At 41.3% G+C, this 24886-nt stretch overlaps 1 protein-coding gene across 1 annotated transcript in view; it reads left to right on the top strand.

Annotated features, from left to right (window-relative positions):
- The window catches only part of Pacrg (parkin coregulated), a 469717-nt gene that overhangs the window by 254781 nt on the left and 190050 nt on the right, over positions 1 to 24886 (top strand). The window contains exon 3 of the mRNA XM_026393151.2: positions 16939 to 17110. Within this exon, the coding sequence (XP_026248936.1) occupies positions 16939 to 17110 (172 nt within the window). The remainder of the gene's footprint in view (positions 1 to 16938; positions 17111 to 24886) is intronic.

Genomic DNA, 24886 nt, shown 5'->3' with positions numbered 1-24886 from the left:
GAAGAACAAACCCTCCTGATCAGAGCTGCCTCCCCCACAGCCAGCTGTTACAGTTCCCCAGCACCCTTCCCTGGAAGTCGGGTTTCTAGGGCCACTGATGAGCCTCATTTTAATAATCTGGGATATCATGTAATGGCATGGTGGATATTTTAGTCTGCTAAACCAGGCAGCTCAGATTCGCTGAGTGGAACTACTACAATTAGTAGGTAATGCTAAGAGCACGTAGCAAGACTGAGGCGTGGCCACCCACAGCACCCACACTTAGCTACTCAGTTTTCCCCCCACGTTGTCTCTCTATGTGAAAACTATCTGCACTAGCAAGAGGGAGTTTCTTGGCACTCTTGTTTCTCATTCCAGGGCTTTAAAAAGAGTTGTAGTGTGACCATAAACTGCTCTGAATCTAACCACAGCCGCTCTTGGGGAACCACTAGGCTGTATAGGAAGGGTCGTAACAAAGAACCCTGGAACAGAAGCAGGATCTGAGAGACCTAATGATCTGAACCTAAAGTGTAGGAAACTCAATGAAATCAGAAGCCCCTTTCAGTTGACAGAAGAACAATGAGCCTAAATAAGTTAGGACTGATGAGTGGGCAAGTCAATCACTTTGTGCCTCGGGGTTGGCCACTTTACCCTAAATGGGATTTGGGTTCTCACTTGTGAATCAAGAGGAGATTGAAATGAAGGATTTAAAGTCACACAAAATGACTCCTTATCCCAGATGACTAAATCCAGTAAGTCTGAAACCAACATGCCCTTGGGAGATTTTGCAGAAATTTCCAGAAAAACACAGTGAAATAGAAGATATTTACTCTAGAGAGGGTGGAGTAAAATAACTAGAGAGCAGATTTATTCATTTACTCATTTCTCATCCCTCCATCCAGGTCTATATGACAGTCCCTGCTCCATGTTAAATTCTGAGTCAAATATAAATCAGAAACCTTGGGAGACAGATCTAGTAAGAGAGGTGAATTGTAAATGTGTGTGTGTGTGTGTGTGTGTGTGTGTGTGTGTGTGTGTGACAGAGAGGGGGGGCACCCAGTGTTGATGGGAATGGACACCTCATATTGCAAAATGGCATGACTTTTTATTGTCCATGACTGCCCTCTTGCTGCTCGGGGGAGTCCCTTTACACTCATGATGTCCAGGAGATGGACAGGGAAAGAAGCATTTGGAGCCTATTCTGTCTCTTGGCCCTCACTGCACCTGCCTCATTTCCTTCTCTCCTTGCCATCAGCATCACCTGGGTGCAGCAGAAGCTTAGATGGCCTCCTGCAGAACCACTATGCTGAGCTCCCTTCTCTCTGCTACAGGCTTCCAGCTGAGCTTACAGGCCTTCTACCTGGGCCTTGAGTATGGGCCTCCATCTTCATGGCTATGAAGTTGCCATGGTTGGAGCTGGTCCTGGGTCTATGCCTTAGCATTAGTGATGCTTGATGACCGTTTCTGAAGCTCAGCTGCTGGCTGAGTGGCAAAGCCAGCTCTTGTCGGGGCTTCAGACTCAGCTGCGTACCTTTCTGTCCCAGACTTGAGCAGTCTCTAGCCTCTGCTGGGACTCACAACTTCCTTGGCCGTGCCCTGAGAAACAAAGTACAGCAGCTAATTGCTGCCCTCTACCAACATACTCACATGCCCCGGGATTTTACTCAGTTTGCTCCAGTTGTTGGCAGCACACCCATGTGCACCCACATGTGTGCACACATGCACAGCTACCATCCAGGCTGGAGGACCTGGGCCTGCACTTTTCTTCACACACTCTCTCTTCTGCCTATGCAACCCTTCCTACCTAGGAGACGCTTGTGCCTCTTCCACACTCCAATTGAAAGACAATGAGAGACTTAATTCATAATACCAAATAGGTAAATATTTGGGTACACAGTTAATAATTATCCATGTAATTATAATATAATGGGTCTAATGCTATTATAGTAAAGTGGCAATAATAATGATTAACATGTACCAGTATGCTAGATAGTGTGCATGAATTAACTGATTGTGTTATTTACCACGATGGCTGAAGTATAGGCTGTTAGCATCCCACTTTAATCAGGAGCCTGACATGACTTCCCTAGATCATGAAGCTAATTTGCAGCAGAGACAGGTGAAGGATTTGAACTGAAGCTCCAAAATCCACACCTTTCACTACTTTGTATGGAAAGGATGTAGCATTCATAAGATTTCAAAAGGAATAAAAAGAAAAACATCGAAATAGGAAAACTGAGAAAACACTGCAGGCACCCAGGATACAGGATGATTTCCGCCAAGAAGGAGATACTTGGTATAACTGTAATGTAGGGTGTGAGAGCAGAATGTCAGAATGTGAAGTTGTAAAGGGACCTGAAGACAAGTGCTGGAGAACCTATCTGCCAAGGTCAAGGGTTTAGGACCCAAGCTGCACATAGTGGATGGATGGTAGTTTGCTGCAGCATAACATTCACAGAGTAGGTTTTACAAGGGAGGTTCTGGCTGCCCAGAGAAGGGCAAAGAGGAGAGGGGCTGCTGCTGAGGTCCTTGAGAACCTGCTCCCTGATAAGTCATTCACAACTGCAAAGTGCCTTCTGTCTGCGAGTTCCCATGTAATATTATGGATTGAAAAAATGGGTATGCTGTGTCTCACAATTTAGTGTATAACAAATACATACAATAAATGCCCCAGCAGAGGGTCTGCAAAGTGCACTGGTGCCATGTAGGCTTTACTCTCTGCAGAGGAGCTTGGAAGGCTGAGTGATGCAGAGAGACGTCCTGAGAACCGGAAACTCTTGAAACAGGGTTGGATGGCATTGAGTTTGGAAGTCATAAAATTGTGATTTCAGGTGCCTATTATACTATAAGTTCTTAATATAGGTGAAATGTTTTGTGGGTTTGTGTGGAAGGATCTTAGTTATGCTTGCTGTGCAGTTGGCATTCAGCAGCCTTAAACTTTGCAATATGTTACTTACTCCCAACCTCAGACAGAATAATCCATTAAGACTAAAGAGTCCCACTATTGTGCTAATTATAATGCACCCGTAAAATAAATAAATAAACAAAAAAAAAAGACTCATAGGAGGAGGGTGATTTCAGGTGTCACAGGTGCACTGGACACTGCCCCTGTCCTTGCAGAGCACGTAAGCATATCTTGTGTAATGGAACTTGATGACACAGTTGAATTTACATAGGGAACATGGGAAATTAATTTCTAAAATAAAAGGCAGTGAGCATAGAGGTTAAGGAACCCAGGAGCAAAGAGTGACACAGAAAGTCAGAGGGAGAATGAGCAGAAGAGCAAGAGGCACTCTACCCAGTGATGCTGGGTCGTCTCTAACTGATGGGGAGAGGCGGGGCACGCTGGCAGAGAGGCGCCGGCTCCTCCAGTTGGATAATGACAACTGGGCAATGACCCTTCATTTTGTGTGGGTTTGAATTTTCTCTGTAATTCAAACTGCACTCAAGGAAATACTTTTTATACTACCCACTAAGCAGCTCAGTCCTTCAGCAAAAAGTAAAATAAAATAAAAAGAAATCCACAGCAATTTTAGAACTGTGCTTTGAGATTGCAACTTAAGATGCCTCTTTCCAAAATTACAACTTGGTGTCCTGAGTCTGTTTTTCTGTGTGTCATTGCTATAGATTCTCAAGTGTCAAGATAAATACCTTGTAAATATTGTGCTTGCTAGCAGAGAAACACACTTCAATGTGTGGCCAAGGTACGCTCTAAGAGCAGAGTTCCACTAGGCAGACATTTTTTCATTAAGAAATTAGGAAATGCCTTAATTGATGAATGTGATATCAATAAATTTTATATACTATTATTTGATCAATTCATATTTGTATCTGCAGTCATTTTATAAATTTAAACTTCTCTGTACTCAAACAAAATACCTGTAAAGAGTACAATGTTATTATGATAAAGATAAAATTTTCAGCACTTCATGTTCTTATCCCCTAGGTAGGTGCAACCCAAAGGGATGGTGTCATTTCCTGTAGAGACATTCTGACCTATTTTGAAGTCCCCTGAATCACTGGCAGACGTGGGTGTGTGCCCACTTGGCCCGTGAGCTCTCTGGGCTCAGTGTTCTGCGTCCTTCACAAATGACTTCTGTTCTACAGTCAATGTAAAAAAAAATGCCAGGAGACCCAGAACAGTTTAAGAAAATGTTTGCATGCCCAAAAAAGAGGATTTTTTTTTTCTGCGCACAGTAAAATGTAAAGAATATAGTAAATATATAGAACTGGACTAATGGTTGCAGGCTGCAGGTTACAAAGAGGATATGCACATAATGAGGACAACAGAGAATTCCTTGGCAGCTGCTTCTGAGCTTGCATCTGCTGGTACCCTTCCAGCGCCCCAGCACTGTTCCTAGCTATCATACTCGCTGACCCACAACAGCCCCATGAGGCAGTACTGTCGCTGCCCTATTTTGCAGGTGGAGACCGAAGCACAGAGTGAGCAACTTACTAGTGATCATTGCTTGTTCTGGGAGCTGAGATGAGACCCTGGAGCCAGTGCCCTTTCCTCCCTCCATGCTCCCCCTTCTTCCTGGGCATCGGTCCAGAGCACACAACAGCAACTGGCCCACATGTGCCAGAACCTGGCGGGGCTCATTGATGAGCTGCTTGTAATTGGGTGGCACGGCTCCCAAAACCTGCACCCACCTGTGCCCACCTCCTGGAGATGTGCCCTGCATCACAGTTACCTGTCTCTTCTTTCCACTTTAGACAGCCGAATTCTTTTAGTACTTGGAGAAGAGCAATTAGATGATCTAATTATAGTTATACCTGAAGATATAAACAGCATGTGATCTGAAGCCAGCCAAAAGTTACTTGGTTTCTTAAAAAAAAAAAAAAGGAGAAGGAAAGAAAGAAATGATAATTGATAAATGTGTGAAGGTATTTTTAACAATGGGGTCTTCCCAGGTATCCTCACCTGCTCAGAAGCTCCCTCCCTCCTAGGTAGCACAGAATGCCCCTAGGCCAACTGGAAAATCAGAGTTCACACACTAGAAGGTTCCAACCCATGCACAGACCTCGCAGGACTGGAGGATTCAGGAGGGAGGAACAGGTCTTTGAAGTGCTGATGGTGGTCTCTCCTCGTGAGATGGTTCAAGTTCCTCTGTAATATTTCTATCCTGTGGAGAAAACAAAAGCTTACCCAGGTAACTGTGATGCTGGACACATCTCCAGGAGGTGGGCACAGGTGGGTGCAGGTTTTGGGTGACGTGTTTCAGTTGAGGTGCCTGGTTGCATAGACTGTCAGGTTTCCATATTTTCGGTAACTTTCACGTATCTCCTCTCTGATGGGTTAGCTGGGCATCCAACACATTTTCCCTTGATGACAAGGTCACAAACACCCTGCTGTCCTACATGATTTTCTTAGTTCCCCGATCTTTGGGTCTCTCACCTTTTCCTGTTCTGCCCAGGATGGTCTTCAGAGCTCCTCTCAGGAGCTCTCTGTGTGCTCTCATGACGCCATGACCTGCGTGTAATGGCACTCCCGACAGCTCCGCTAATTGTGTCTCTTCCAAAATGTGGTTCTTAACATCTTTGGCCAAGGTCTCACAGTCTGTCTCAAACTGAACATGCGGCCTGCAATACCCATCCCCGCCCACGTTTTCTGATACTGAAAATGCCACGTTGTTTCACGTGTCCCAAATGTTGGAAACCTAGCTCTGGTACGTGTCCCAGCCTGCCCTTTACTCTCTGTGCCAGTTAATCATTCAACCCTGTAAAATACCCCTCCATCTTCCCCTTCACTGCCTTCTCCTGTCGCTTCTCACCCTGCTCTGTAGGTCAACACCTGTGACTTCTTAAACTGCTACTGTGGCCCGTGGATAGGTGACTCTTCTCTTAGACATTCACTCCTGCTTTTTGATCTCCCAAGTCATCCTGGACTCTGCTGCCAGACTCTCCTTACTTTCATGGCTATTTAATCATCTGTTTTCCCTGCTGTCTGCAGAGTCCAGTCCAGACTCCGGCTGGCGAAGAGGGCCCCTTCCTACCTCTCCAGCATCACCTGCCAGGTCCTCCCACTCAGGTTGCCTTAGCCCAAACTGGTCACTGTCTCCCCTCATATGGGGGCCATACACCTCCATGTCCTTTGCACAGAATGTTGACCCTAGCTCCTCTTGCTGGGTCTATCAAAGTCCCCCCCCCCCCAGTGTTTTCCTATTCACTCCATCCCATAATCATCTGTTTTCTCTCAACCATAGCCTCTTCCTAGACAGTTCTGGTGTGTACCCCCTCTTGGTCATTTGATCATTGGACATTTTACTTAATTTTCTGTGACTATATTATTTTTACTTTAGAGAATAGTGAGGGAATTAACACCATTTGGCACGTTCTGTCTCACTTCATCCCCGAAATAACCCTCAGGAGTCAACTCTCATTGCACAGGCTGACCTAGCTTGCAGAGGGGCTCCGGAAGTTTCCACTGTCACGGAGATTTAAAAAGGTGGAGCTGGCTGTGCACTTGTGGTGATGGGATCGAACCAGGTCTGTCTGGTCCACACTCAGGCTGCTCTCCACAGTACGGACCCAAGGGCACAAGTCATGTTCCTCTTCTACCCTACCCCCTGACTGTCTCCCTCTCTCCCTAACACTTAACACAGCCATGTAGCTATTGCAGCTGTTCAGTTCTTTTGTTTTATGTTTTTGTTTTTGCTTTAGTTTTCTAAATGAGATTTGATTTGTACAAGAAATCCTGCGTTTAAAGAAGTTTAGTAAATTGAGACCAATCTCTGCAATAGATATATAAAATTATCCGATGATGTACAAGACAGCTTCTACTGTTACTATTATAGTAATTCATTCTTAAAGTCAGTTACTGGCATTAACTTCACCTAAAATAGTCCTTTGCTAACCTCTTTAATTCTCCTTATTTGGTTGGGTGTATTAAAATTGACAGGACAATACCTACTTCAGGGATAGTTTTCCTAAAATAACACCAGGTTTTGCTACTAACACCAGTGGTAAATGGATAAATGGATGTTTGTGATTCCTAACACTCTGCCAAGGCCGTTTGGGCCTCTCATTGCTTCTCCATTTTATGAACACTTTTGTCCCCAAATATAATTATTCCCTACCTCTGACCAAATTGTACTACTTTAACATCATACAGAAATGTGATACAGGAAAGATAAGCTTTAAAGTTATATTTTAAAACGTATTTTACTCCTTTGTAGCCCTCTCTGGTTAAAATAAGTGCCATTTTAAAAGTTTTAAGAAATTCCTTTATGACAAATGAAAGAGAGTGGGATTGTTCAAAGCTGTAGAACATGGGATTGTTTCTTTTTTATGTATTAAATTGAAAGTATCATTGCTGACTGCCGCAGTCAGGAGCATACAGGTCCTGGATAATAAAGGTTAAGTGGCAGAAATTCAAGATCTGCTTACAACTGACCTTTAGCTCTCATGTTAGGATTTTTGACAGAAATTTAAAATAAGGTTATTGCGCAAAATAATTTGATTCTCCATTTTCAATTCCAGATTTGTTACTCAGTAATTAATATCTTCCTGCTAGACAGAGACTTTGGGACTTGTAGTAAAGCAGCAGGCCATGCAGACAGTGAGAGCGGTGGCAGAACTGCCCTCTGTATAAGCCTCCCTCCCCCTGGGAGCCTGGTCAATACACCTGGGAAGCCTTGGAACACTCTTCCTGTTTTGCGTTGATAATCTTTTGTAAAGTTTGCATATCAATTGTCGCTCCTATTGCCTGAAAGTGCTTATGTTGTTTCATTCGCAGGATTGTGACCTTTTTAACAAGCATTTTCTAAGTATGTTTTAATCACACGTTATTCTTAGTGCTCTGTCTCTGTGCAGCAGTTTTTCTGAACCCTTCCTAATCAGACACGTCTTGGAGCTCTGGGTGTGCTGTGTGGACACACTCCCTTTTCCATGTCCACCCTGTTGATCTTCACAGGTATTCTCTCCTTGCCTTGAGGCTCCATGTAGTGAGCCCTGCAGCTGTCCTTTCCCATTCTTAAAAAGTGTCTGTGTAAGTGGGAATTTGTTTGTTCTTCTAAGGTTAAAAATTTCATTGTGATTCAATTCCTAGTTTTGTTTTTTTGTATTTTTTTTCTTATTTTTTATTTTATTTTTTATTGGTTCTTTTTTAGTTACACATGACAATAGAGTCCATTTTGATGGAATCATACATACGAAATATATCTTATTCTAATTAGGGCCCCAGTCTTGTGGATGTACATGATGGTGGGATTTAATGTGGTGTATTCATATGTACACATAGGAAAGCAATTCTTAATATGTCATTATTTCTGTAATGATTTTTCTCTTTGATCTATTAGCAATTCAAAAGTATTCCTAACTTTCTAAATAATGAGGGTTAAGTCTGGCTATCTTTCATGGGTTGTTATTTAAGTTTCTTCAACAAATGTGATAGTTATGACATATTTTGAAATGTCTTGAGACTCACTTTGTGGCTCAATGTGTATTCTGTTTTCTAAAATATCCCACATATGCTTACAAAAAAATGTGTTTTATCTAATTTTCAAATGTAAGGTTCTATGTAGGACCACAAAGTAGACTTTTTCTAAGGTTTACGAGTAAATATTATATGGAAAAGTAAACAAAGCATGGTTATAAATAATATCTGGAAAAGTAATATGAAGGCAACTAAAGCACCAGATGTTAAAATCTGCTAAGATGTTGTGATAATTCAAACAGTGTGGGTTCTTGGCCAAGAGAGAATGGAGCAGGAGAGAAAGTGGAGAAATAGGCTTTATGATAGGGCAAGTCCTCGTCACTGGGCCTTTCAGCAAGTGCCCTGGGACAGCAGGGCACCAGCTCAGAGCCTGCCTCATGGCACAGCAGGACAGCCACAAACTTGAGGAAGGCGCAAATGTAGAACCCTCAGTTAGCAAGATTCTAATTGTTTCTGTTCTTTATGCCTCAAAATTGGGGAGAAACTTTCTGATGATGACTCAAACTTCAGAACCCACAAATGATTAATATATGCAAAAGCATAAAAATCTGCATAACAAAAAAATGAAACTCCTGTTAAACAAAAAAGATTAAGCTCACTAACATAGGAGGTCTCGTTTTTTAAAAAGCCAATGCTCAGTCGAGAAATGGCAAAGGATATGAAAATATAATGCACAAGAAAGGATGTACAAATGGTGTTCAACAGGTGGCTGTTCTCACAATAAGACAAACACAGCTGAAACAACCCTGAAAATGCCACTGTGACCTGTAATATTTCAGTAGCCACACTTCAATCCCTCTGCAAATGCTCTCTCTGCACAGACATTAGGAAAACAAGACTCATTTGTTGTTGAGGGGAAAATAATTTGGTACCCTCTCTACAAAGCTCCACTTGGGAATATCTGTCAAAATTGCAAGTCCTTCTCCCCTTTGATAAAGCAATTCCTCTTCCAGGAACTCATCCTACATCATATTTATTATTTCTTTTTACCATACCTTTTCTTTCAGCCTATCTTGGTTATTGCATATTGAGTGTGTCCCTCATAGACAAATAAGATGGAAGTGTATTCCCCCCTTCTGATGCTCTGTCTTTCAACAGAGGTTTGATTCTCTCCACTCACTGTGATTGTTTATATGTTTGGATTCATCCTATATATTTTCTTCCCTCCATACTTTCTCCTGTAGTCAGGGCTGGCTTAACCAGCCTTCTGTTGGATTTCTAGATCTTTTTTTCATTCCCTGTGTTCTACTCTATTCTGTTGGAAGTTAAGTACTTTTCAACACTTATCCTTATATTTTAATATGCTTGATTATTTAACTGTCTAGACTCTTATCTCATCCCTTCTCCCTCTCTTCTTGGCTCCTGTTCCTTTCTAGTATCATGACTCCACTTCGTCAACCTACCGTATTAATGATTCTATTTTATCTTTATAGTCAATGCTTATTTATTCTCATCAATCACTCAACAGTTTGTTTAGTATTATCTTTTGCATTTTACTTTTCTCTTCTGTATTTAACTTAAATTTTTTAAATAATTTTTATCCTATAATACAGATGATGATCCATAGGTTAGAAAAATATCCCTCCATGTTGGTGAAGTACATTTAATCTGTCTTTATTTCTGAATGATGTCATCATTGAGTTACATAGTAGATGAATAGTTTTTGTTCTTATAACATGTTAAAGTACATTGACCCTGTCTCTTGTTCTCTATTTCTATATTTCTCACATTCATGAGAAATATAGCTCTAATTTTGATCATTTACATGTAATCAGTCTTTTGTTTCTAGTTGTTTTTAAATCTTTTCCTTGACTTTGGAGTTTTATAGTTTTTCTGAAAAGTATTTGGATAAACATCTTCGAATCTAAAGACTCACATCTCTCTTCAGTCTTGAATGATTATCAACCATGATTTCTTCAGACACTGCCCTGCTCCACTCTCTTCCCTCTTTTCTGGAACTCTGGGTCCTGTGGCAGTATCTCCTCTGGTGGGACTTTGCCATCTTTCCCACTGAGTTACTTCCTTTTGCTATCATTGGGTTATCCTGAGATTGGGACCCAGTTGCCTAATTGGCCAATCTAATATTCAAACTAGCTATTGAATTTTTAAGTTGGTGGTAATATAATTTTTCTTGGAAGATTTATTTTTAAGTAGTTTTTGTTTTAGGCATTTAATTTCTTTGTAGATTTGATTCTATTATTTCCAGCTGATATTTTCAGGGCCAGAGCTCCTTCCCACATTCACTGGACTGAGACTTCCTTATGATGACTCCATTACCATGGTGTCTGGTAAATTTGTTCTTATGAGCTGGTCTATAGAAGGGGTTGCATTTTCTGTGTGGTGGTCTCAGATACCCAGATTATGCAAGGGTTCACATTTTTGCATTTGCTTTTATTTGAACATCTGAATGTTCTTTTCTATCATCTGAGACTTAATTTCTTGGCTTTAGTTTTTTTTTTTTTTTTTTGGATTTCTGTTTCTCAAAAGAGGTTTTTCCCATGGAATGTTTTGTCAAACAGTAAGTCTTCTTTATGGTTTCACAAACTAGTAACTCTCTGTTCCCTTCTTCACAGATGAAACAGCCCTTCAAGTGCCCTGGTTGTATGCAGAAGTCCTAGTTTAATTCCCTTTTCTTAACAAATGTTCCATTCTCCTGAACTCTGGAGTCACTAACTCCGTCTTGCTCTCATGATCCAGTCTGGGTCTGATGGCCACTGAGGTCACCTGGAATTACCTTTACTTCCCCAGTCGCTCACCTATGAGACTGGATTTCATCCCTATCTCTGAGCTAAACTTTGCATTGAGCACTTTGGGATTTTTTTTTAAAGACTATGTAGCAGTTTATAGATCCATGTCAGTCTTGGCTACTATCTTGACTGAAGTCTTCTTCTTTTCTACACTAAAGAGCATTTTTCATATTAAAAATGTTTTGGTCTGGGGATATAGCTCAGTTGGTAGAGTGCTTGCATTTCATACACAAGGCCCTGGGTTCAATTCCCTGCACCACATACACCCAAACACACACACACACACACACACACACACACAAATGTTTTACTTTCTGCATTATAAATCTCATGTTCTATTACATTATTTTAGTTATAAAATAGTTGTGCAATTAAAAAATAGAAAATGACTTAATTATTTTCAGTTATTCATCATAACTGCATCCACATATATTTTAAAAAATAGTAATGCACCAATGTGTGAAAAATGCTTTATATACCATCTGCAAACATTGCTTACTACTTTACATTGGTAAGAGCTTTGTAGCCGCCTTAAGGGTTGCAATGTAAAGCTCTAAACTATTTATAAATGTAACATTAAGTCCAAATGAATCCAAAATATATTAATTATACTTTTTCCAGATTAATTTGTAATACTAAGCAGGATCCTCAGGAATTGTTATAAGAGTCATAACAGTCGATATTTTCAGTGATATTTCATTTGCTCACTGATGCAGGATATGCAAGATGTAAGAATAAGCCTCTGATTTGAATTTTTTAAATGGAAGTCATTAACCTTATTGTGTTTCTGACCTTTGAGTGCAGCGCCACTACCTTTCACATTTGTTATGGGGATAAAATGCTATATTTGACACACCAGGTCAAGTTAGAATTTTATTGCTTTTGACCAAAGGTCACTGAAAGATTTAGAGATCCACTTGTAGGTACTGCGATCTTTAAAAAGTTATAAAACATCAATTTTAAAAAGACTCTGTGCATAAAAATACTCCATGTTTCTGGAGTTGCTATCAAAGTAGTCATTAATCAGTGTATCTCCATGTAATTTTAATGACCTCTAAAACAGCACCTGTCTGTGCTCCACTTCAGAGAGTTTTCTTTTAGTTCTGGATTTAGTTATGGAAACTTTAAAGAAGATCCTCAAATTTGAAAACTACTTTTATGGTAATATTTAGTAAATATAAAGCATATTATACCTTAAGAGCAAAAAGATTATGAAACTGAAAAAAAGTCTACTGCTAAATAAACCTTAAATATGGCTTTCTAGAAATCTAAATGAAGCCGAAGCCAGCTGTTAGAAGCACTCCAAGTGACAGGAGTCATGGCACAACAAACACAGAGGTCAATAGGGGACGGACGCCTCATTTATCTCTTCTTCAAGTTTTGGTTTAATCGTAAAGTATTCTTAACATCCAGACTTTTCAAATGAAGTCCTCTTATAATTAGGATCAATATGGACATATTGTAATATGCCTGCACAGGATGACACTATGAAAAACAGAAACTATTCTTCTATGATTTGAAAAGTAAACAGAAAAGCCAATTGAGCCCTACCTGATTTCTAGTGAAATGAGGGTAAATACCAGCATCCAGGGCCCCATCCTGAGTGCCTACTAAAGTACTCATAAAGCTCCTAAAATGGGAATAATCACAGAAAGCACTGTGAGGAACACACCGTGCTGTAAATTGAGGCACTTGCGTTCCCCTTCCTGCTGCAGGGTCTGTGGGAAGCGCCAGGCCCCCTGAGCAGCCTGCCCCAGCCCCCACCCGGCTCCCATGCCCTGGCCGGCAGTCCTCAGCTGAGCAAGGCTCTCAAGGAGGGCAACACACAGGGCAGATTCCAAAGGCCACGATTAAAACTCAACACCTATCATGTGCCAAACACCCTTCTAGGTGGCGACAAGCTCCCTGAACAACAGAACTTAAGAAACTGAAGGAATAAGTGATTAGGGCTAAAAGAAAATCAAGCAGGGCCAGAGGTGTTGGTAGGAAGGCCTGGAGAACTGAGGTCTAGATGGCAGGACCTGCCCGTGACAGAGAGGCCTGGCAGAGAGAGGATGGTGTGCAAGAGCCTCAATGTGCCCCCTGCCCAACACACAATTCACCGTGGGGAGCACTCACACCCTGTGTACCTCTTTGGACATGGGGCCATGCCGACGTCACACAGGTTAAGTGCACTCAGAAGGACTGTGCCCTGGAAAGAAGTGGAGGGACCCCAGAGCTGGCTGTGTGCACACACACAGGAAAGGCCCTGTGAGGACAGTGACAAGGCGACTTCCACAAACCAGGAAAAGAGGCCTCAACCTGATCTTGAACTTCCAGCCTCCAGAACTGTGAGAGAATAAGTGTGAGTGTTGAAGCCACTCCACCTGCGGGGCTTGTGTCGGCTGCCTGAGCAGACTCAGACAGGTGCACAGGCCAGCCTGGGGAAAGGCCCCGTGTCTCTGGAGCACCACATTTAGGGGGATCCAGTGGACTGCAGACACCCAGAGCCCAGATGGGGAGGTCTTGGGTGGGGCTCTAGTCAGGAGCAACAGCAGGCCCAGGACCCAAGACAGGAAAATGGAAATAAGGAGGCAGAAATATAAACAAGGGGCCAGCCACAAGGCTGCAGTAGCCACCCAGGTAAGGCAGGTGGGCTCCGACCAAGTGGGGACTGAGCAAAGTGGTGGACAAGCAGATGATTTAAGGATTTATCTGGAGTCCGACTGCTGCTGGGAATCAAGACAGCCACCAGCATTGGAGGTGTGGCACCAGGAGGCCCAGGGCAGGTGACTTCATGACGTCAGCTGTGCTGTGCTGATGAGGACAGAAAAGGGACAAGGCCATGAGGCAGAGAGGTGGTCATTGGTGACCTCCATAAAGCAACTTCAATGAGATGGTGGAGAAGTGGGAAGAGAGACCGAGAGTGAGGAGATATAGAAATGATTCTAGAGAATTCTCTTGAAAAACTTTTTTTTATTAGTTGTTCAAAACATTACAAAGCTCTTGACATATCATATTTCATACATTTGATTCAAGTGGATTATGAACTCCCATTTTTACCCCATATACGTATTGCAGATTCACATGGGTTATACATCCACTTTACTGTGAAAGTAGACCAACAAGTAGAAGGAAATTTTCAAAAAAAGAAAGAAAGAAAACTACAGAGAAAAGTAATATATGTTATTAACACTCATACACAACTCCTGTGGTGAACGGGATCCAAGAGGGCTTACCCAGGGCCAAGCCAAATTCATCAGCTGAAAATGGAATTATAGTCATAAGAAGAGACCCTAGAAGATTCACAAGCAGGAAGAAAGTTAGATACAAATTCACCCCATTGCAAGCTGAACAGTATCTATGGTGCTTAAATAAGTTTATGATTGTACTGGCCAGTTGTTATTCCATTCCTTAGGCAACACATCTGCAAGGACAGCAGAAATGCCAATGGTCAATGGTGAGGTCAGAGAAAGAACACTCGAGGAGAGGGATTTTGTAGGGAAGAGTTGTTGAGGTGCAAGAGCCAGAAGGATTTAAAGACATAGGGGCAATTCTTCTTTCTCAGTCTCTTGCTCACTTAGTCTTTCATTCAATGTTTCTGTCTTTCAATAACTCTCTCTTTCTCTTTTCTCTTCCTTGCTTCAAAAATTCTTGGTTTTTTTCCCCCAAAATGTCTTAGAAAATGTATCATATGGGTGCTCATGTTCAAAGGCACATTGTAACATGGAAGGGAACAAAGCAAATCCAGCTATAAGCTACAGAGGAGATTCTCAAAATATGTCGGAGCAAAGCAGAAAGCTGAAGGGTAGAAAATAAGCATGTGCTAGGTGACCCTGTTGTGGCAACAGTGACATCAGGTGAAGACGAACTGTGTCAATGATGATAATGAGGACAGGGCAGAAGGACAAGGGGAGCAATTCACTAGGAGGTTCCAATACTGCCCGATCCTTGATGTGCCCAACAACAAGCCAGAGGAGTGGTGCCCTGTCACAGAGCCAGCCTGTTGGGGTTAGAGTCCTCATGCCAACACTCATGAGCTGCAGAACTTGAGCAAGCTGATAAGCTGCTCTGTGCCTCAGTTTCCACATGCTGCAAATTAAAAGGATACTAACAATACTAATTCAAATTGTTGATTAAATAAACTAGTGCTGTGTTTATACAGGGTCTGGCAGCATAAATATTGGCATTACTGTTTGTTGCTTTTGTTGTAGTACAGTTGCCTCAAACCAAATGAAGAAAGAAATAGAATTCCAAGGAAGAATTGGCACGTCAACCATCTTATTAGGACATTTTTAACTTACCCATCTAATTAAGGTTAATATGTTTAAAAATCTTTGAGAAAGCTATAACTGTGATAAAATATCTAAGAAGTCTGTTTTATCTTTAAAAATTCATCACAAAAATAATAATAAACTAAGGCAAATAAAGCAAAATCTATATAACAAAACTGTAAAATAGAAAAGAAACAGTAAGTGAAAACAACCACCAGACACATAAAATAAGACGACTCAAGTTAAACCAGGCCTAGATATAAATATAAATGACCTAGATTATTGTATTAAAATATAGGGACTTAGATTATAGTAAAAATATTAATGATTTGCTAATTATAAGAGAAACATGTAAAAATGTGACAGTGAGCCAAAAGAGAACAGCAGCATACTTTAAAAATTTAACACAAGATTCTAGTACAGATGACATTTATCATGAAGTCAGGTTACAAGATAAAATTCTGCAAAACAACAGTGTACCTTTAATAGCTGAATTATGCAGCAATAAGTTTTTCAAAATGTACAAAATAATGTGCTAAAATATTTTCATATGCAAAAAAACCTTGAAAAGATAAATATTAAATAGATATCCCACAAACTTCTACTGAATAAAATGAATACTGTAAGTACACAAGGAATATAAAGAACAACTGATCCAAATGAGGATCTGAAGTTTGCTGCCTTGGCTGGCTTGGCTCCCTCTTCCTCTCCAGCCACTATGGCAAGGTGCATTGTGAATGGGAAGTTCATGAGCAGGCTGCAGTCAGGGCCCCTGCCCCGGGAACCACAGGCCATTTGATTCACCCAGACATGGTAAAGAGCAGTGCTGCAGAGGTTAGTTCCATTCCCTGACGCAAAGGTCTGGCAGGAGGTCTGAGAGGTGTCAGTGGGGGAGACAGCTGGAGGAGGGGGAAAGACAGACAGCTCGACCCCTAGAAGAAGCAGCTTGGGGAGACCTGGGACATTTTGATTCTGAGGTGTCAGGGGTCCATTCAGGTTCAGCACACTCTGTCTTGTCCTTTTTTCTTGACGCCACTAACTTGTCATCCAGGCTCCGTGGATATTTGATTCCCTCTCGCTGGCCAGGTCCTAAAGATGCCTCATTTTGAGATCCGTCACCAGAGTACAGCAACACACTTTCCCTGCTGTCCCTCCTAGAGCTCCGGGAGCTGATCTGTTTCAACTGTTTTCTGTTGTTGTTGTTGTGTTTTATTCCTACATGTATCTCTCAACACAATACAATGGGCTTCTTGAATCATTTTTAAAAAGAAGCAAATAATTAACATCTCCCGATGTCAGAAAGAGATCTGACTGCTAAGATTTCCAGATCAGCAAATAAGTTTGCACTTACTAACAAACGAAGGCATGAGACATGCTCCAGGTGGCCGGGTGCCCTGGCCTGTCACACCCTTCAGAGAGCTCTGCAGAGTCTGTTCCTGCCCAGGTGGGGACCAAGCCTGGAGGCTAGCTGAGCTTGCTGACCCAATGCTGTTCTTACACGACCTCTCTTCTCTACTTCCAGGTGGAAATCGAGAAGCTGGATTACCATCATTACCTGCCTCTGTTTTTTGATGGGCTTTGTGAAATGACATTTCCCTATGAGTTTTTTGCTCGGCAAGGAATCCATGACATGCTGGAACATGGGGGAAACAAGATTCTACCTGTCATTCCTCAGCTCATTATTCCGATAAAAAGTAAGTGAACAGGTGAGAAAGCATCGCTCAGTTTATATGGTGCCGCTTTTGACAACTTGCTAATTAAGCAATAAAACACAGCAAACAGAGGCGATCCCTGGTTTTTGTGAGAATTTTTATAAATTGATTTATGAAGCTAGAAAACCCAAAATTCTGAAAATAGATCCCATCATCAATGCTACACTATGGCTTAGACACATAAACAAACTAAATCGTGGGAGGTTTGCACTAATTTTTAAAAAAACGTTTCATGGTGATGACACAGTACTGACCCTACCCAGGTACTGACATGTACACTCTGAGGTGGGGTGTCTTTGCATGTGTACACAGTGATGCACACCCAGGTTCTTTTTAAATAGCGTCCCTAATTTGTATACCGCAACAATACAGGCCGAGTACCTTTTAGGTAGTAGATTTGTAAGTAACATTTATAATTTTAAGGAATGAGAAAAGATCAACGTTTTAGTAGGTGACATTTTAAAATTGGGCAGGTTGCCACAGTCCCCTCCAGGGACTGTCCCTGGCTGCCCACTCTGCCCGGAGACCTCTGACCCTCTGCAGCCCCTTCCAGGGTGTTTCTGAGATCATGTCCCCTGATAGCTTCCCTGGACCTTCTCACCTCTGCCCTGGTATTAGGGTCACCGTAGGTCACCCCCAGTGCCCACCTGTGAAGGCTCAGAGAGAAGGTGGTCTGTCCTCAGCTGCTGGGGTCAGGCCAGCTCCTCTGGTTGGGGCACCACCACACCAGAGGCCCCAGACAGCCACTGCCCAGCCCTCTGCTGCTCACTAAAAGCAGGGGTCAGTCCCAACTGTTCTTGGATGCCACCTGCTGGACACAGGCCCAGGCCTCATGGCTCCCTGCTTCCAGCCCAGTTCGCCTCATCTCCTTCCCTGGAGGAGAGGCAGCGCACCTGGGAGCCCCGCGTTGGCTGTCGGAACATGTGTGACAGTCCAGCGCAGGGTCATGGCCCGGAGGCTGGATTGTCGCCTGTCACTGGTTTGAAGTGCACTTCACAGGACTAGACTTTCAGCTCCCATGCTGAATCTCAGTGACCACACTGAATCAGCTGAGAAACTTGCCCTCCAGTCTTTGTGGTCACCACAGAGATCCCAACTTACCAGGCCACATTGCCACCAACACAGAGGTGAAACCAGACAAAAGTGTCACCAGGTGTGAAAACCAAAGGCCCTTAACAGGGGCCCCTGGTGCCTCAGCTGCTGAGGGGTGGCCTGGGGAGGCCCTTGGAAGGGGACAGGACTGAGCCGTGTGAAAGCATCCTCCAAGTGTGGCTTACTCACCCAAACGGGTCATGCTCTCTAAACACATTACATTCTAGTTGAAATTCTACATTTCGAAAGGAGGATACCCACATTTCACTGATAAACACCAAAGGACCGGGACATTCTCTCCAGGAACTATCTATCTGTCCTTTCCCCTTGCATCCACCAGAATAGCAACAATATCATGTTAGGATTGCTGCCTTCTCAGGTGACCCCCGTGTCCCTGTGAAGATCCGAAGGGCAGAAAGAGAGTTACTAAGTCATATTTTTATCATGTTTTTTACAATTAAAATAGACCAAGAAATTAGAAAACCTCAAGCCAAGGTGAAGTGATCTTCAATTTTGTTTGCTCTGTATTTGAAGATACAACAATGAGTTAAGAAAGAAGTGACATGTTATGACAAAATAGATGGTACACTCTAGAGGTCACTTGCTGATGGGTGAAAACATTATTAGAACTCAAGAAACATGATTGTCAGGAAAATTACCTACCTAGGTGTCTAATAATTTAAAGTTCTAGCAGCCTTATGACTTATCATGGTGGCTGTCCCTGCAAGGATGCCTTGGTTCTTGTCATTGTGTACTGATCCTGAGTCTAACTTCTGCTCTCTCTTCTCAGTCCATGTCCATAAAGCCAAACTTTTCTCAGCAAGAAATGCTGGCTAACTGTGCAAGGTCATGCCAAGTCCCAGCACACTGGGAAAACATTATGTGCTTAAACTAAATCTTTCAGATAGAATTCTGCAATAAGGCCAATTGATCTGGAAGCAGGCTGATGTATACAATTGGCATAACATGTAATGGCTGTGTGTACCTTTTTTCTTACTATTGGTATAAGTTTCCTTTTATCCAGAGGCAAAAATTGACCTCACCATCATCAGCTAGCATTTCTGATTACTTTCTATGAAGATTCCTCCCAGAATCTAATAGCCTTAAATGTAACTTAAAAAATGAAAAGAGTAGCAAATTAAATAGCCATTGAAATCAATTATAGAAAGAATACCAAGAGAAAAAAGAATAAAATATTAAGCTAAAAATCATAATATAAAAATGTTTAAAATAACTGCAAGGAATCAAAAACCAAATTGTGGTTGATTTCATGAAGTTACTAATCAAATCAATACACATTTGCAAACTTAGGGATAAAAAAATGAGAGAAAGCAAAAAAATAACCAATATCAGATGTTATAAAAAGGGAACATTACACAAATTTTACAGACATTGAAAATATTATGATAGGATAACGTGAACCTATCAAAACCAACATCAGAAAAATAGAAAATAAGTTAAAATGCAAACATTGGCATAGTACATAAAGAATTTAAGTCAATAATTAAAATCTCCCACATAAATATAATGCAGGACTCACGTAGCTTCACTGGTTAAGGGCACCAATTCTGAAAAGAAGAATATAATTCAAGTCTTGTACAAACTTTCTCAGACAATAGTAGCAGAGAATACATACTCTGACTCATAAGGCCAGTACAACCTTAATACCAAAACTACTTTCTAATGTTATAGTCTAAGTGACATAAGGAGGAAGCTACAACATTCCATGGGCGAGGGAAGGCAGGGTGGGGACAGGACTGGAGATGGAGCAGGGAGTGGGGAGGAGACATCAGAAGGCTCCAGAACAATTAGTAGGGGAGCCTCCCTCCCACATGGACAGCCTCTAAGGTTCTTTTGTCTTCCAGCTTTGCTTGTCTCTTGGGCCCACTGGGCCCACTGGGGTCTCCTCCATGTGTAATTCTTAGAAGTCAGCTCAGGTGGGATTTCCCTGCAGGTTTTCAGTTCACCTCGCCGCCCCCCCCCCTGAAGTCTCCCTCTTCCATGATCCCCTTCTCCAACTCTCTACCTGCTCTGCCAGCCCAGAACTCTCCCTCTGCCTCTTCCAACCAGTTTACCTGCCACTTTTTTCTACCCTTAACTCTGAGGCAAAAAGCTTCCAATTCGCTTACCTCACCCAGTAACTTCCTCCAAGCTCTGCACCTTCAGTTCTTTGGCAGGACACCCAAGGATTCTGTCAGCTGCCGATTATGTTTTCAACTTTACTTCTTAACTATTTATTTTCATTCATCCCATGCTTTAGCCAAACAGTGCCTAGGATATACCTTGACCTTTTTTTTAATTGGTTTTATTTTTTTAAATACATGAGAGCAGAATGCATTACAATTCTTATTACACATATAGAGCACAATTTTTTATATCTCTGTATATAAAGTATGTTCACACCAATTCGTGTCTTCATACATGTACTTTGGATAATGATGTCCATCACATTCCACCATCATTGCTAACCCCCTGACCCCTTCTTCCCCTTCCACCCCTCTGCCCTATCTAGAGCTCATCTGTTCCTCCCATGCTCCCCGTCCCTACCCCACTATGAGTCAGTCACCTTATATCAGAGAAAACATTCGGTATTTGTCTTTTTGGGGTTGGCTAACTTCACTTAGCATTCTGCACCTTTGCTCTCTTTTTGGAATGTCCATGGTCACCCCAATGCCTAAGTGCTAAGTGATCTTCAAAGCCCAGCTCCCTTACTAATTGTTCTGAGAGCCTTTTGATTTCTCCTCCCCACTCCTTACTCCATCTCCTGTCCCCACCCTGCCTTCCCTCTCCCACAGAATGTTGTGGCTTCCTCTCTTACGTCACTTAGACTATAACATTAGAAAGTAATATGTCCCCACAGCATCTAAGGGACTGGTTAGCACACAGCAGATGCATCAAAATATTTGCAAAATTAATTTAATAAAGTGCATAACAACCATCAATACTGAAATTTGTATAGGTGCCATAATCTAAAGCACAAAGTGGCCATTTGGGCCTGCCACTGTACCACATATTACGTTAAAACTATCTTGGGAGGATGCTAATTCACAATAAGAAATGGGATGTAATGATATAATGCTTCCACTTATTGAGACAGAGTGAGAGAAAATGTTTATTCATCTAAATTGTCTTATGAAATTCTTTTGTTTATGAGCAGTGACATCTATTTGTGAGATGGCCTGCTAAAAAGGTCCAATGACCCTGGCTGCTGAGGAATTACGGCAACAAAGCTGACCTACAAATGAAGGGACACAAGACAGTGGCCTCTAGTGGGGGAGGTCACCCAGCTTCTAAAGGGTAAACATTTACAGCACAGTTAAAGAAATTTGAACAATAACATTAGAAAGCAAAATATTCTTATTAAAAAATACCCAAAGGCAGAAAAAAACAAGAAGTAAGGATAAAATATGAGAATCCATATTACAATATAAAAATTGGATAGAGAATTCTTTTTAATTAGAAAGTAGAAAGTACAATTAAAATGCATTATCCTTTATTTATGATCTAATAATTTCACTTATGCATCTCGAAATTTCCCAGGTAAATTATTTTAAAAGTGATAACAACTATAAAAACAATAATGATTTTTAATTTAAGAAGAATAAATATAATTTTTAAAAGATATGGAAAAGAGGTATATTGCTTAGGATTATTTTGTTTGCAAGACACAAAAAAGAAAAACACAATTCAAATTGTCTGAGTATAGTTTGCTTATTAACCCACAACACTGAAAAAGAAAAATCATTGTTAGGCATGGTGGCTCAATACTGTCACCTATGCTCTGTTATATGCAAGGCCATCTTAAAGTTGGCTCCCTTCTTGGCCTCAGGATACTCTTAAGTAAATCCTGGGACTGCATGAGTACCTATTAGCCCCTGTAAGGAAAGTTGAGCATCATTGTCTCTATGTTTCCAGGAAAAAAAAAAACAAACAAACAAAGGCAAAGATTCTCCATGATTGCACCAGCCAGGGCACATGCCCAGCTGTTTCAGGGAATTGTGGTCAAGAAGCAGGGTACACACCAACTGGATTGACCTAGATCATGTGACCCACCCATGGTACTAGGAGGGAAGGAGGAGAGTGGGCTCCCCAAACCATAATGGATTTTATGACTGATACTTACTGCACACCCATCATCCTTCTGCTGTTTGCCATTTTTGACTGTCCTGTTATGGAGAGCCACAAGTCTAACTCCACCAATGGTCTGTGATAGGAGAAACACGTGTTCCTTTTAAGCTGGAGCACTTCAGAGTCAAACACACATGAATGAGAAATGGTTAATCTTTTGCTGAGCAAACATAGCCTATACTGACCGCTTCAAAGCTCCAGTGAAAATCCACAGCCATGGAGGCAAGTGGAATCTGGAATCTTTTAGCTTAAAACATCCATTTTCTGAGGACTTCACTTCCATCTTGTGAACCTTCACCATGCCAACGCTAAAGATCGAAGTTTCCTCTTCAAGAGTTAATGTGGCACATTGGGAAGGCCATGGCCTTAGACCTGGGTTCTAAGGGCTGGCCCTTACCCCTCGTGCACATTACCCATCTCCTTTTGCACCACAGCGGTCTGTGGCTCTCTCACCTTTGTGGAGGGAAGCACTGCTCCTCGGAACCGGAGCACTCTCCCGTTTTCCATTTTGCACACAACTCTCACCTCGTCATATTGTGAAGTCTGTGTATATTGTGTCCTTCTTCTTGTCCACCACTGCTGTCTGAAAGTGCCGCAGCCAGGCTACAGCAAAATAACGGGGGTGGGGGGGTGACAAGCAACTTGTGTAGATTGACACAGCAGGAGTAGGAGCCGTTTATTGTAGGACAGGAGGGGTATTTATACATTCCACACAGCTTATCCTAATTAGCATAAACTAGATACATCAGTCAACCAATAAGAAGTCTCCACACTTAATGGCTCGCTGGCCTTACTTCACAAACCACTCCCTCTGGCATTTTGCCAGGCGCCATCCAGACTTGTTTACAGACTCTAACATGAAAGTCCTGGCAAATAGACATCTTCTCTCAGGCAGAGGGAGAAACAGGAGCTCTTGGAAGTAGTGTGTGCCTGTACTGCAGGGTCAGGAAAATGACAATAAGGCTGTCTCTCCCCTTTGCTCTCATTCCATTTGTCGTTCCCCCTCTTTCAAGATGAACTAAGCCAAAGTCTAGGTGCAGAGGAGCAAGGTGCTCCCCATAGATGAACCTGCCCTGCCTTCTGACAACCAGCACATTGGTTGGTTCACTTTCCATTTCTGTTAGAGGCATCCAGCATGTATGCAATGCCCAGGCCCAACCTAGGCGGCAGATTGGACTGCGTGTGTGGTCAGGTTCCTACTTTGTGTCTACACACTGTAGTGTAAAGCAGATCATTCCAGCCGCTGCATCTCTGAGACCATTTTGGTAACTGAACACTTTCATTTAAACAAATAGTTTTAATTATAACAAAGATAAAATACTTAGTGGGAAAAAAAAGGCTGAATACTTTTACCAAATAATAAATTATATTCTTTGGTTCTGCAAGTAGGATATGTTCTTGTCTGTTGAAAACTTGAAAAAAAAATGTCTATCATTTGTAATAAAAAATCTTTGATGGGAAATATAAATTTTGTATAAAGATGACTCCTTTCTTCGTGGAGTAAGAGTGGGGTGAAATTAATGCTTTTCAGATACAACATTTACTTCAAGTAAGATAAATGGAAAACAATTTATTAAAGTAAAAAAATTAACTCTGACTGTAAGCTCTATGCCCTGCCCAGAATGGTAGCTGGTCCAAATCTATGATCCTTTATTGACCAAGAATGTGAGAAATCAGGCCATCACATATTTATTTGTATAGCAATTGAGTTCTGTTATGAAAAGAAAAAAATCTATAATTTTGAAACCTAAAATTGAGTTAGAAAACATATCTTGAGTAAATTATATGGTTAATGCCCTTCAGGTGGCAAAATTCATATCCATTTCAGTCTAATTCAACCAGTACAATATTGGACTCAACAACTTCAAATAGTAAATATTTTAACTTCAGAAAAAAAGAATAGTACTTAAAATTCTTCAACACACACTGTAGAAAAATTCATAGAAACAGAAAATGGCTTGGGAGATCATCAGGGGCTGGAGGAGAAGAGAGCCAGGCATCTTTGCTTAATGGCACAGAGTTTCCGTTCTGAGTTTTGGAAAGATTTTGGAAGAGATAGTTGTGATAATTATTCAACATTGTGAATATAGTTTAACAGAACTAAACTGTACTTTACTTTTAAATATGTGTGGTTAAATAGCATACTTTTGTCATATATGCATTTTATATAATGAAAGTAAATCCTTCAAAGTTTTAAAAGTTGAAAGAATAATGAAAAAACTTGAATCCTACTCCCAGCACTGTAGTACTACATTTTCTTTTAGAAATTCTAGACTTTATTGTACAAATGTAAGAAATACAAATATTAGAAATCAAAGAAAACTTTAGCAAAGTTTTCAATAACAGAATTACTTATGGAACCCAACTGAATTTACTCAAAACCAATCAGAAAGGGCATTAAGTAAGTTAACTAGTTATAAAACAAATATCCCAAAATCATGTACTCTTATGGATATATTAGCATTAATCTTTAGAAAGCATATTGGGATAGAATAATCTCATACAAATAGTAAGAAAATATGAAATTCCTTTGAATAA

This window comes from Urocitellus parryii, chromosome 8 (genome assembly GCF_045843805.1).
Source record: "Urocitellus parryii isolate mUroPar1 chromosome 8, mUroPar1.hap1, whole genome shotgun sequence".
Taxonomy (NCBI): domain Eukaryota; kingdom Metazoa; phylum Chordata; class Mammalia; order Rodentia; family Sciuridae; genus Urocitellus; species Urocitellus parryii.
Note: the sequence above shows the minus strand (reverse complement) of the source record. Positions and strands in the feature narration are given on the sequence as shown.